Raw genomic sequence first — 14,672 nt, forward strand, 5'->3', positions numbered from 1 at the left:
TGTGAACCCAAATCCGGGGGCCACAGCAGGTAGCCCCGAGGAGTCAGCTGACCTTTCCTATCAAGGGAACCTCTCAGTCTATGGACAGAAAGCCTGTCCCAACAGATATGCCACCTCGGTGAGTGACCAGAACCAGTTGGAAAGAAAGTTTCCTCTCAATTTTAATCTGTTTTTGCAACCTGAAAATTTACAGTGATTTTTCATACTGAGGAAAATGTTTTGTTCATTGCTCTCAACAGAAGATTTTATTTATTCCGGAAATTCTCCAGAATGGGACTCCAAATGCCTGAAGAGTTTGAAACAGAAATTTTAGAGTTTTAATTACAGTAGGACTTTTTTAAAATTGAAATAGACTAAGAATGAGTCATGGTCTTCAAATGCAATATTAGAGTAATTTAGAGAATCTCTTCACTGCTTGACTGCTTTCTCTCCCCTGCCATGAGCTTAACTGATTCTACAGAATTGGGAAATCAGTGCAACCTGGAGAGTTGTCAGGGCCTCCTTAGGAGAGGTGGACAAGCACATGAAGATACCGCTGAGCACAGAGAAAGTGGCATGGAACCATGAAGGATGCTTGGGATACCAAATACTAAGAGTAACTTCAAGGACCTGTAGACAGATGTCTCTGTGGATTGTAGAAACACTTAGGAGCTTAATGACATGACTCATGCTCAGCCTGCATTTTTCTTCTAAGACCTCCTTGCATGTCACTTCTTCCCTTTAATTTTAACATAGAGATTTGGTGAAGAAATAGATTCAGTTCACCTGCAAACAAGAAGAGTCACTCTCCTTGACTTCATGTCTGGTATTTTGAACCCCCTGCTAACCTGTTCCCCATTTTGTTCCATGGCTCCTAGGAGGCCACTTGGAACCTAAGTAAAGCTCCAGCCCAATCTGACAGAAATGGGGCTGTGATTTTTTTTTTTTAATTCTCTTATTTTCCTGGATTAGCAGTTATTTCAAATGTTTCTACCTATAGGCTTTCCTTGGATTGGCAAGCCCGAGTGAACGTGCAAAGTATAGACCCATCTTAATCCTGTTTTTGTGACAGTAGAGCAAAAAAGTAAGAAAGGGGGAAAATGGGTGATACAGCTGTAAACAGAGAGGTTAGCACACAGGTGGGAGTCTTTTCTGCAAGGAAAGGTGCAATCTTTCCAAGACTATTGCCATTTCCTGATGAATCATCACTCGTAGGAGGTTCTTACTAATCACAAATCACATGCACACTGGCCATTCCTGACAAAAATGTTCATGCATAGTTATGACTTAATCAAGGCAACATTGAAAAATGAGAGAAACATAATGAGGACAAAGGAATGGTCAAAAAAACTTAAAAATTACTAACCAGGTCACACAGCTGCTCTCCCCCGTGTCTTCTATATATTCACTCCTCTAGACAGTCTAAGAAGGATTTCCCTACGATGACGTCACCAGTATATACAGCAGGCACATTTCACTCTAGAAGGTATTTCAGACAAATTGCTGAGTGTGCTGTTGAAGCTGGGGTTTTTGTGCCATAATATGTCTGTCCTTGAGCCAAGAAGACACAACCGGTCACTAGCTCCAAAATCAGTGAAAAAACACAAGTCAGGAACGATTGCACCTTTTTCAGCCATGGTTTGCTCTTCAGCTAGATGAGCCGCTGTATCATTCCCCCAGAGAGAGAAAGTGAAACCGAGTCCTCGACTTAGGGGTTGGATTTTACCCTGATCGGTAGCCAGAACCCATTTTCTTTGCTATCCCGAAAGCTTGGTTTTTTTTTTTGGCCGAGAAAAAAAATCAATCAAAATAAAGTAAATGGTAGCTCCTTTTGTCAAGCAAGCTGTCTTCTGAAGAATCACACAGTTTTTGAAAAAAAAAAATCACAATATTACTTTCTTCCTAATATTTAACATGACTTAATGCAGTTTCCTGCTGTAATTAATAGTAGCATGCTGCTGGATCTACTATTATCTCAGAGCCCAGTGAAGCAGACCTTTGGCTGGCAGAGTCGTAGACACAACTCATTTCATATACTGAAAGCAAAAGAATATTTCATACAGAAGGGGAGTATTTGGATGGATGTGCCATTACAAGACGTACTGATTGAGTACTACTTGAAGCAGACAGAGGGACAGTTGCAAATCCTGTAAATCATACATCGAGTCAACGTCATAATGCAATGCACAAGAAGCCAGCAAAAACGGAATTTGCGGGGGTGGGAGAGGGTTTGCTGAAATACTGTGAGAAAGCAGTCACAGGAACAGTACAAAACTTGCTCTCGACATAACATAACATAAAGGCACCATTGATATCTTTCTCGTTTGGAAATACTGTAAAAAATTGCTACATATGGCACATAACACATTTGTACATACATATATTTAATTTATAAAAGATTTTTTTTCCTGTTTTCTATTTGCAGGACTGCTAAAATAAAATAAATTGTTTAATTTAAGGTGGAATACTTTATTATATAAAATAAAGTTTTACAGGTGAATCTATGGGTTTATTTCGGTTTTATACAGCAATAGGGTCTTGGTTAGCGATTACACCGGACAGCCTGGCCTGCAATTCTTCCTGCGGAGAGAAGCGGCCTGCTGGGTTAGTCCTGCTGTCAGCCAGGTGGAAGGCAGGGGCTGCCTCAACATTGGCTGCCAGGGGGTTCTGTATGCCCAGGAAAGGTGTGTCTTCTCCTACTCTTTCATCCTCTGTTTCACTCTCTGAGTTACTGCTCTCAGCGCTTGTGTTGCTGTCCATTTCCAATCTGTGGGCAATATGACCATTGGGCTTGGTTCTTTTAGCCCGCCGGCTGTTGGTGAGTTTCTTAACCGACTCTTGAGTCAGTTCATACTCCTGGGTCGTTTCATACTCTTCATCCTCCACTATCCTCAAGGGGCTAGGGGGTGGGCTGCGGCTCTCGTGCGCAGGGTTGCAGTGGAAGGAGTTGAACTGCTGAACGTGCTGGACATCCCTCTCCCGCAGCCATGGCGGCGTCACAAGAAGCAGGGGTCTCTCTTCTTCCACGAAGGGACTGACTGCCATGGAGGGCATGGACACCGTCGTGCTGGACACGGGTGGAGACATTTCCGAAGGGGGCGATTTGGGGGAGCTTGGCGTGTGGAAATCTACAGGCGACATACGAGCCGGGGTGGTCATTGCTGATACATACCTGTGTGAGCAGAGAATACCCCGCATAAGTGTGGTAGAATGAGAGCCGTAGAGCGGGGGTGGGGGGTGGGGTGGGGTCAGGGGGCATCGTTCACAATATTGTCATCAGATATCATCCTCAGAGAATTTCTATTCATCGTACACTTCTCGGTTTTTACACTAGGACATTCAGCACCCTTGGAATCTCAAATTAGGTAGCCAAGAGTCTCCTCACAGGAGTGCATGCAAAGATCAGCTAAATTGCCTAGCTCATCAAAGCGTTTGAGGTTTTCGATCTCGTCATGAATTTTAATAAAAGCACGTGAGTTAAGACAAGAGGGCGCCGGGTCCTGGAAACCTCTCAGTTTATCAGGACCAAGGCTCAGGGATTTGGAAGGGAAAGAAGTATTACTTAAATACTATACCTTCCCAAAGGCCAAGGGGTCTTAGAGAATGAAGCCCAAATGGGGAATGGAAGAAGCTCTAAGATGAGTTTCGGAAAGCTGGATCTGCATGCATTTGGATCTGTGGGCCTTGTTTCTCCTTAGCTCAGCTATAAGGTTATGTCTTATGAAAAAAAAAGAGCATAGTAACTTAGATTTATTCCTGATAACAGTGTAACACATTTATGTGCTTTTTTAACTTTTCCATGAAATGTTACTTCTTAACATTCAATTTGCAACTCTCCATCCCAGTGACCATGACATTTCAAAGGTAACTTATTTTGGGCTTCACAGTTACGTCCAATCTCTGGTCTGCCTCTCTTCCAAAGCCCACCGCTGTATGTGTCTCTGGCTTATCTTCTGTGACTGCTCAAGACTGGGCTGTACCGTGTCGCCTTATGTCATGTTACGTCTGATCATGCTCAGTGAATCTAGCTGTCAAGACATTGAGTGCACTGTTTTTACCATATCGTGGTTTCTTCCCCCAGAACAAGAAGACCTGATGTGGCACTGAGAAAGATGTGGCTTATTCAGAGTCACATTTCTCAGCTTGGATAAAAATGTCACCAATGCATAGCACTAAAGGACTCTTTTCTTCACATTGGCATTTGCAGAGTCTAATTTGACATGACCTGTGATGACACAGGACACCATCTTCTGAACTCTAGCTAACAGAAACAAGAAACCTATTAACTCTTGTGCTTATCGGCCATGATTCTGAGTCATATGGAAGGGAGATCTGGCTGTGTCTAAAATGGGAAGGTGTCTAGAGATGGAAATATTTGGGAATCAAGTCTCCAGACCTTTTGTTTCCGGGATACTTAAATTAAGCGCTCTGAGAAATGCTAATTCAAATCCAATCAACCCATAAAAGTGACTCGTCTTTTCTCTCCATGATGCCTAGGTTCAGGTGTATCTTGCAGTCCTAGCTAATATCTGGGGTGTGAAAGGAAGCAGGGAAATGTCAAACTTTAAAGACAAATATCACATGTAGTGATGAAGACAGAATTTATCCCTAAACTCTTTTTCACGTTTCTAAAAGGACTGAATTAGGACAGACTTCATACATAAAGATATAATTACATGAATTTAAGACTAATGTTTTAAACCAGTTTTGGACCATGTCTGCTTTTTCATAGATGAGTTACAGAGCAACCACTAATTCCATAAAACTCTGAAATACTATTTGGGGGTAAAGGCTTTTGAAAAAAAGTAACCAGCAGGCTCTATATGACCTGCAGCCTCCAAACCGGTCTCCTTTGAGGTAATTAGTTCCCAGTGCATGAGTGGAAGGGTATATCAAAATTATCTCCACCCATGAAAACCAAGTAAGTATCGCTTCGGCATGATGTAAACCTTTTAGTAAGTGGTCAGAGATTAGACTGAGAAGACAGTAAAGTCAACAAACCAACAGACAAAAACCCCGCTGGATTTGAAAACAAATAAGTAACAGCTTACTGATGGGCTAGGAATGCTGGTTGGGTATAACTTTCTCCCCCAGTTTAGGTGAAAATGGATCCGGAGAATCTATGAATTCAGTATTCTTATTAAGCGTCGCTTTCAGCTTACTTCGCTCTGATCTTTATTTTACCTTTGCTGTGACTGCCCCCCTGACCCAACCCCACAGCCCCAGAAGAAAGCCAACACATTCTGGAATAAGGGCCACATCAAAGGCAATATCTGCCTTGGAAACCTCCCGCGAAGACTGCGAGGTGAAACATACGAGAGACTGATTGAGTCATCCCTTGTTGGAATGCCATAAAGGGATACTATCTGGAGGGATGCCAGCCGTCCCTACAACCGTCAGCAATGACACAGCCCTTGATTTGACTTAAGTGAGGCTGGAAGGTAAGGAAGAGTTAACACGTGCGACCGGGAGTCCAGCTCGACCAGAGTTTGGATAACTGGCCACTTAGAATTCTAGAAGGGTCCTGATCGATCACTGAGGCCAGCATTCTGCTCTCAAGGTACAACTGAGGAAACGGAAACATCCCCTCCCCCCCCCCCCCCCCCCCCCCCAGCCCCGAGGGTCTGAGCCTAAGGTCAGAGCTAGGAACTCCAAGTTTGCTGCACCTTCCACATCGAATCATTCCAGCTCTTTAGGAGTCTGTTGCCTGTCAGCCACGGGGATGATGCGAGAAGCTCGCGAGCAGTGAGTTCAGTCAAACCCAAAGAAGGCTTCGTCAACCAGAAGCACTCCTAGACCAGGCATCTGCCGCCCCTTATTCTCATTAGAGTGGGTTCCTTAGGTGGGACCGCAGGTCCTCTTTCTGGGGTGCTCTCTCCTCTGTAGTAGCTTTGCCCTTCAGTTTTACCTTTCACTATGAGGAGAATCTCGGTAGGAGTCAGGGGTTTCTCTGGCATGCCTGAGGAAGCTGTTACACTCGCGAGGGCCTCCCAAGCCATTAAGACGTCCTCTTGGGCCCCCAGTAGGGCTGCTGTGCCTACTGTTTTCTACAGATGACATCACGATGACAGAGTGGCTTTCTGAAATGATGCTTTCAGTGTGTCCGTTGCTCCAGCTACAGAGGAAATGTGAGAGGCATAGAGAGAGAGAGATTTTTAATTATAGGCACACATGGAAATGAAAGGAAGTGATCTGACAAGTCTTGCAAATGACTGGTGCATCAGTAGTTCACTACGATATTACTTGTCTCAGAATAGAATTGTTTATAAAGTTGCTTGCTACCGACAGGATCTTGATTTAGACTGGCTTTGCAAGGGTACACTTTATTCATGTGTTCACCCATTCAACACACATTTACCAGATGCCCTTTCGTACTAAGTATTCTTAGAGTCTCTCTGTTCTTGAGTGTCTTAGATTAAGGAAGCACTTGTCTCATGGGCCTCATTTGGAAGTGTAGTGCTACCCTTGGTAGCACGCATTCGGATATCACCAGAGCATTTGAGAATTTAGGGTTCAGCTATTTAGCCAGTTCTCATGTGCATATCCCAGGGCAATCCAACCACTGGAAGAAGTCAACTTCTAAGTATTGTATGGCATCTAAGACAAACTCTTCCCAGTGTAGTAATTCTGTGAATGGTCAGGCATGAGAAAAGACGATCTCTAAAATAAGGGACAACGATCCTATAAGGTAGGTATCGTTTCCCCTTACTCTGCTAACGGAAAAATTGAGGCTCAGATTCAAACAGCAATTGAGCGGCAGAGCCAGTTTGACATCCAAAGTCTGTTTTTGTCCCAAGCCATACGTTCTACTGTACCTCACTGCCTCATAAGTACCTCCTGTCCCTTTTGTAGGCAGTGAGAGCAAAAAACAATGTGTAAAGATTCGTTCTTAGAGAAATGCCATGCGATTTTTTATTCTCATACCTGTGACTGGGAGTCTGGGTGACAGTAGTGGAGTGATGAGCTGTCGAAGTGTAGTGACTGGTGGAAAAAGACGTCTCCGCCTCTCTCTCGACAATATGCTCGCTGGAGATGACATTTTTAGATACGTATTGCTGGATAAACAAAGAGACACAACTTGAAGATTTAGGGAAGTCAAAATGCTAACAATGTCACATGCACACACACAATTTATTACATGCTTCGTAATAAATTCTGTTTTTCCAGTGGCCAGATGACAAAACCTATCCCAGCTACTGTAGTCTTTAAATTAGGTAAATGGAGTTGATGGATTGCTCTTTGGATACGCGTGCAATGTAGGTCCTACAGTCATAACTACGTTTTATCAGAAACAGACCTATTTCTTCTCTTTCGTTTCCAATTGATAACATGACTAGAATTCAATACAAAAGTCTGCCCAATACTTATTTTTGTAATAGTTGTTGCAAATCAAAAACGACGAACAGATATTTGAGTGCAACAAAAGAACAGAGATGGTTTGTCTCGTTTCAAATTTCAAGTCACTAGAAGAATAAAAAAAACTGTTTTGAATCTTTCTTTCTCTTTTAATTTCTCAGTGCCCGTGGTGCCCTAATGATATCGTTGAAATTTTTAACTTGTCAGTGGTAAGACTAGCAGGGCTACTGAGAGATTTGAAAGACTTAACAACAGTTGTCAAGGTTACACATCTTGACAAACCATATAATAGAGGGCCTTATATTTAGTGCAAGTAGATTCTACTTTATTTTCACCACCAAATCACAGTAGCTCTTACCGCCTTTTATTAGTGAGAGAGGGACATCTTTAAATTGCCTTTTAAACACTGTTAGTATTTACACCAAATTGAGTTAAATAACGGGTAAAGACACGGATAGGAATAGTCTTAGATGAAATAGGGCAGTTTATCATCTGATGGGTTATGGGCTCTAAAAGAACCTGATATATTCATGGAAACCAAAAAAAAAAAAACAAAAAAAACTGCAACTTGAATTATGCTTGAAATTATGGCTGGTTCTCTTAACCATGGAAAGGTTATTCCATGTGGATCTTTGCTTTAAGGAAAAGAGAGATGGCACTGTCACATGTAACGATCTATTTTTAGTCTGCGTACCAAATGACTCTTGCGCCTTGGAAGGCAATGTAAGCTCAGTGAATCTAATGAAAATCATGTTTAAAAATGATACAACCCTCACCAGATGCCACTGGGCTAAGTGTTTTATATGGATTATCTTTTTAATGCCCGCAAGAACTTTTTGAAGTAGGTATTATTTTTATGATGAAGAAACAGGGTTTAGAAAAGTTAAAGCTCACAGTAACATAGCTTGAGCCATAATTGGAATCCAGGCAGTCATTCTGCCTCCTATGTATTATATAAAGTGACAGATTATAGGTGTGTCAGTAGTGAATGAATTTAGCAACTGTGCAGAACATTCCAATGAACATACTGGTAGGGGGAGGAAAGCAGCCAATATGTTAATTTATCAGCACCTAACAGTCTCCTGTGGGTCTTTCCTACAAGACTTGCTGGTGGTTGAACCTCCAGCAACCCTGAACTTGGGTCTCTGATATATTTGCTCCACACAAAACCCATCTTTGACTATAGGATAGAAAATGGTACTGCAAAATAATCTTCCAGCTTTGCCCATAAAAAGCCAGACATCAGAGGGGAATGGAGAAAACAGGAAGAATGATGGCGGAGTAGGAAGGTAGAACTCCAGAAGCCAGGAGAGCTGAGTCCAGCCCTGCCCTGGCCCTTATCTGTAAAAAAAAAACTATGTAAAGACTCTCAGAATCTAATATTTGATGACTTCATTATATTTAAAAGCTGAATGCTCCATAAATTTAAAAAATAGATCTTCGAATGATGAAGGATGTATTTCCTCTGGACGGTTTGGCATCATGTAGAAAGAGTTGGAAAGTATTAAATTCTTCTGGTTTGGCTACTGAGAAGCAAGGTTGGTAATGGCCTTGACCTTTTCATGCCCTAATGTCTCCCTTTGTTAATCAGAATCAGTAAATCATCAGGCACCGGGCAAATGAGTCTAATAAAAAAATAAATGACTCTAGAGCCTTTAGTTCAGTTATCAGGGCTAATCAGTTATAGACTGAAGCAGCCTTCATTTCAAAGTATAAAAAAAAATAAAACATTTCCTTCTGATTCTTGTATCATGAATTTTATTATTTTTCTTTCTTTCTTTTTTTTTTTTTTTTTCTGTTCTTTCTTCTGGTTATGGTTTCCCTACAGAACAAACCCAACATGATTATTCCGATCCCTTAATGAACACTTTATAAGAGGAAACGTGCTTGTTTTACAGTCACCAAATCCACTTAAAAAAATGTTCCCGTTATTTTCCCTTGGCGAAACCTTGGATTCCTGGAAGCCCTGGTGATTAATGGCAGCAGCTAAGAGCCTAAGAGCTTTAGAAAATAAACTTCAAGGTGCCTGAACAGAGGAGAGATGCTGAGCTTTTCCACTGGCCAGAGTCAACATACATTCACCAGCTGCACGTTCTCGGGGGGTGGATTGGGGTGATGGGGCCCGTTGGCTATGTTCACCATGTTGTTTCGTTCAGAGCGAAGACTCTGCCGAAGCCGGTCATGAAGCTTTTTCCGTTGCTTCCTGGATAGGAAAAAAGGAGCATTTATTTTTTCTATTATTTACATTTTTCAGTACAGTCAATTCTTTCTTCTACCAACACACAACTCAAGGCAGTGGCTTGGGAGGGAGGGCGGAGGAGGGAGGCAGCGCCACTTCATCTCAGGAGGGGAATCACCTATTCTTAGCCAGTAGATTTAAGAAGCTGCATGGGATTCTTACAGAAATTGAACTGGACTGCTGAGAGATAAAAAAAGAAGACAAGTCAAGTCGAGAGGTGGCTAATACCCCAACTTTCCTAATCAGGCCCTCTTTGCCTAAGTCTGAGGGATGGGCATTTGTCTTAGGTAACAGTTCACGCTATGCAACTGACAAGGTTGATTTCATTTATAGTTTTGCCTGTCTGTGTGTCTTTCAAGAAAATGCAGTTAGTGTTGAATCTGTGCATCACACATAGTGTGTGTATGTATAGAACTGCACGTGAGTGAAGATACGTACTTATTTTGCCGGTAGATTTTGGCACAATTATAATATGATCCTACTCTATTACCACTTCTTTCTGTAACTAGGGAATGAATATTCACGTATTCAGATCGAATATAATAAGACTCATAAGGGGGATTCCGTGAAGGCTTATTTATCTCTATCGCTTGCTCAATTCTGGCAACACACTAAATCCTGGGACATTAAGAAAATGCCATCCATGCCCTTACTTTTATACCATAAGAGCATATTGTCTTTGTTCCTCAACTTGGATCGTAATATTAGTCCCATGACTAGTTTTGGCTCAAGATTTTATATGATGACGTGACAAAATAAAACAAAACTGTTAATAACATTATTTCAGCCTTGAAGCAGGAGTTCTATGTATGAGAGAAAAATGAAAAGAATTCATGTCAAACGGTAATTGTATTTGTTAACATGAACCCAGCTTTTAAAGGACCAACAAAGCAAACAGAAATCTGTTTTCATGTTTCTCTTTTATTCTTTCAAAGCAAGTTTTGCTTAATTCTCCTCCTGTGAGATTCCTTTTGTACGTCTCTCACTTTGGGAGCATTGGAACCGGTCACCTAATTAGATGGAATTGAAAATTCATCACGATCGTATTTTTTAAAACCCCTGCATTTCAAACAGCACCAAATGCTCCCTTTATCCGCTAAGTCTGCGTACGGTCGGACGTGCCCTCAGCAGTGAGATGACACGCTCCTCCCCCACAGACACCTGCGTGTGTCCCTGTACAACCCTGTCCCTCCCGCCCTTTCTTCGGTCGTGGGACTGTGGTCAATTATCAGAAGTCTTCTGAACACTTTCACACAAATAGGCAAAGCTTTCTAATGTACGTGATTAGGAAAGGTCCTCAAAGTGGATTATTCAGGAGGAAAAAAATAAGGAGAAAATCCCTCTGTGGCGCCCACCCCCTTTTTTCAAGACCAGGCAGTGGAGCTTGCCGGCCAGGCTGTCTGTGCGCTAAGGAGAGAGGGGGTGAGGAGGGCGTTTACTTGGTTTTGCAGTAGGCCACCACACACATGATGCCGACCACAAGCAGCGCAATGCAGATGCCGGTGATGGTGAGTACTCTCTTCTGGTAGAGCTCCTCCGCTTCTGGAAAGGGACGAGAGCAGACGTCAGCAAACGTCCCTGACCCTTGCCGGGACTTACAACTGAACAGTTGGCATGCTGTATTGTCCATGTTTACAAGAAAATACCCACGGGACACTTCATTCCTCTTGCAGACGTACTTAAGGTGTAGCATACTCTGCACTACATTTTGAGCATAAAATGGCAAAGCCCGTTGGGGGCCATTCATAATTTTAAAAATGATATTATTCAATTACTTTAATGATAAGTTATAGATATATGTGTACTAAACTGGCACATCATAAACATTAATTATAAAATAATGATCTGGTTAAAACTGTAGATTTTTTTTCAAAAAAAATCTCTTGCAAAGACAACAGGAATCAACACCAGTAAAAGGAGCCGGCATTGGCACCACTGGGACCCTCTGTCTCCTTCTTTCCTTCTTCCCATCCTCCCAGCCCCCTCCCCTCCCTCACCTTGAGCCTCTTTGGATTTCCCAGCTATTTCCTATTCCTGTGGTCTGTACAAAGAGCCACTTCTAACTTAAAAAAAAAAAAAGAAAATCAAAGACATTTGCAAACATGAGCTTGACTTGTAGTTAGCAACAAAACTGATGCAGGATCCCTATGATTTAACAGTAAAATGCAAACATAAGCACCGTGACAGGGAGTAGCAGGGCACTGTATCAGAGAAACCCCATACGATGGGTGGGATCGTCCCGTCCTGGGCCATGATGAAGATTTGTCCTTTGAGGAACAATTATTATTACTTCACCAGTTGTACTTAGAGACCTAATTTATGGCACTACAAAACCACCGGCACAAATGATACATGATTTGAAATAGATTGTACTCTCCTGCATTGACCAACTTGGCCAATTAGCTAATGTCGGTTGCACTAAGGAGATGGGATGCTTAGAACTTTCAGGTGAAGGTACTGCTGTACCCCCAGTGCAACCAGTTTCTGCTTCATGGAAGGCTTTCTATTTGCCAGTCGGGTTTTGTGGGGCTAACTTGCTTAGACTATGGTAGGTCAGGTTCTTAACAAGATTGGCTGATTTAATGGTGAACCTGATCCTCTTAGGCGCTAAGCTTCCAACCAGTCCTATCACACGTATTATTGGGAGATATTCACGAGTTCAATGAGAAAGAGAACTCGACTGAGGCATAATAAGCGGTGTGAGCTGTATTTGCTCTTCTGATTAACAAGCTGGTCAAGAACTGGGGAATATTTTACCGATGAAGGTCTCTTATCTGGACATCAACATGGGGCCTTATGGAACATTTTCAGTTTACATTCTCTGTCTCAGCAACCACACTTTTTTTCTCTGCTGAGAGAGGGCAAGTCGCTGGAAGTCTTCTTGAAATGAAAAAGTGCAATGTAATTTCTGTGATACAGTAGACTTTATCATTAAACAAAACATTTCCTACAAGCCAAGCCCATGGTAATCAAATTCCAGTTAACAGGTCAGGAACATTGTCAAATCAAATTAATAAGAGCACTGATTATTATTAACAGGAGGAAGAGAAAGAAGTAAGAGACCAGAATGCTGCAGAGATTATACAAAAACAAACCAGAAGTGTTGGAAGTGGAAAAGAAACAAACGGAGAGGACAGACGGGCTGACAGAATGACGGAGAGAGGGAGGAAGCCAGGTAGGAGGGAAAACAAGGTTAAGAAGTGAAGGAGTGATCTGAAGTCCCTGGCACAGCATGCCTGGTACTAAGGGAGGAAAAATAAATACATAAAAGAAAACCAGAGGGAGGAAGTGCTGGGGTGGGAGGAAGTGCTGGGGTGGGAGGAAAGGTGGATGCAGATTTGGAAGGGTTACCCCATACAGCATAACTCCTAACCTAGGCTGGCGGTCGCGTGGAAGCCACGATTAGAAAGCAAAGCAGCTGGTGCAGCTGATACACTGCGGGGCGACAACGGACCGGGAGACATAGAGCGGTGTCACGTAGTTGTGTGCCGCAGAAGTCAAATGAGGACGTGGCACGTGGATGCTTGTATGTTAATTGCGAGTGTCTGCTGCCTCCTACCTCCCCTCCCACATAGACACAGGACAGGGAATTCAATTTCATAAGGTGTTAATCTGTGAGCTGATGCCCCTGGGGCCTCCGCCTGGACCGGGCACCCGGATCAGTTTTCAGCACTAAGTCTAAACAGCAAAGGCATCGCCCCACTGGTCCTTCTCCGGGGATGCAGGACACAGAGCAGGGATCCTTTGGTTGTGATGAACTGGTTACAAACCAGAAGTGTAAAAGTATCATTGCCTAGAAAATGAAGACCCTACTATACCTCTTTCGCTTACTCTCTTTTTTTCTTCTTTCCAAATGGCAAGCACTTGGCAGCATTGCCATCTTCCCATTCTATCTTTAGAAAAACCTGGGAAATTGCTTCTGCACACTGCAAAAAGAGGACCTAGCCAAGGGCCATAGGGGGAAAGGCATCGTGCCTCTCACGGACTCTTTGGCAAGTTTTTTGGTGGTTGTTAATTATAAAATAGACTAATTTGGGTTTGTGAACAAATCGTATATGGTGACTTGCCCATTCTTCCTAGGTTATGTCAGAAGACACAGTTTTTCCAGGAAAGTCAATCATGGAAATAGAAAGGCAGCCCAGTAAAGGCCAAAGGGCAAAAGAAAAGTGCTAAATGAACTAATTAAAACCGAGGCCCCTAGAACGCAGATGTGGATCAGGGTTCTGTATTCACATCAGCATGTTTGCGTTAAATGTTTTTCATCTAAGTTTCTGATTTTCCAGTGGTTTACTAGATCAGGTGACCCTCACAAAATAAATGTGTTCAAAGAGAAATACCTGATGAACAATAATATAAACAGTGAGTTTTTAAAAAAACCCTTTCCCCCCCTTATTTTTTTTCCTAGTGTGACAGGGTCAATAGGACAAGAACAGGTTAGAGGCAGTGTTGAAAAAAAGAATCCATCAGGCTCGTTGGCGGATCTGCCTTATTAATGAGTTGCAACACTTCTGAGTCTTTATGGTTTGGCTGGATGCATTGAATGAACCAGATCAAGCATGTTTTTCAGACTGATCTGGCTAGGCCAAGAGACAGAAGCCTTGGCTGTCTCAATTTTAATTGACCTTTAAAGTCGGATTTTCCTTAAAGATGGAATGTTCTGGCTGGCTGGGGACTTTGGAACCTCTGGAAGGTTTGCCCTTAAGAGGTCAAACCTTAAGCTTACCAAGGTAACCCCTGGTGTGGGTACCACATCAGTGTGCCTTTACTAATCCTTCAGATCTTACTGAGGGAGGTTATACATCTGAAATATCCATCACCCTACTTCATTGTTTGGGAAGAGAAATATTAAATTTAATAATTACACCCTAAAGTGATAAAGCAGGAAAGATGCTGTTAGGGAGAAGAGGGGAGGTGACGGTGGTATTTTTTTTCTTCCTTTCAGGTAAGGCCAATAAGTCTTTTTCGAAGTGGGGTAATTTTTATCCCAAGGAAAGTAACCTGAATAGATAACTCCCCTCGTGTAGACCACCCGCCCCCTGCGGGATGTTGGTGGGACCTCTTGTGTTCCTTACTCTTGGGTGACGTTCTCTGATGTGCA

The 14,672-nt window shown here is 42.5% G+C and overlaps 1 protein-coding gene across 13 annotated transcripts in view; it reads right to left on the bottom strand.

The window, feature by feature from the left end:
* Nucleotides 1-2,350: 2,350 nt before the first annotated feature.
* Nucleotides 2,351-14,672, bottom strand: part of NRG1 (neuregulin 1) — a 1,014,701-nt gene continuing 1,002,379 nt past the window's right edge. For 4 of the 13 annotated variants that reach the window (XM_029226629.1, XM_029226636.1, XM_029226635.1 and 1 more), the window contains 5 exons: nucleotides 11,014-11,116; nucleotides 9,412-9,538; nucleotides 6,904-7,034; nucleotides 5,888-6,094; nucleotides 2,500-3,151 (listed from right to left, as the gene is read on the bottom strand). In XM_029226629.1, coding sequence (XP_029082462.1) covers nucleotides 2,500-3,151; nucleotides 5,888-6,094; nucleotides 6,904-7,034; nucleotides 9,412-9,538; nucleotides 11,014-11,116 — 1,220 coding nt within the window. Of the gene's footprint in view, nucleotides 3,152-3,554; nucleotides 3,697-5,887; nucleotides 6,095-6,903; nucleotides 7,035-9,411; nucleotides 9,539-11,013; nucleotides 11,117-14,672 lie in introns of those variants that run through there. The other 9 variants (XM_029226634.1, XM_029226633.1, XM_029226641.1 and 6 more) reach the window with 8 other exon arrangements.

Source organism: Monodon monoceros, unplaced genomic scaffold (assembly GCF_005190385.1).
Source record: "Monodon monoceros isolate NGI ecotype Baffin Bay Population unplaced genomic scaffold, NGI_Narwhal_1 Super_Scaffold_17, whole genome shotgun sequence".
Classification (NCBI taxonomy): domain Eukaryota; kingdom Metazoa; phylum Chordata; class Mammalia; order Artiodactyla; family Monodontidae; genus Monodon; species Monodon monoceros.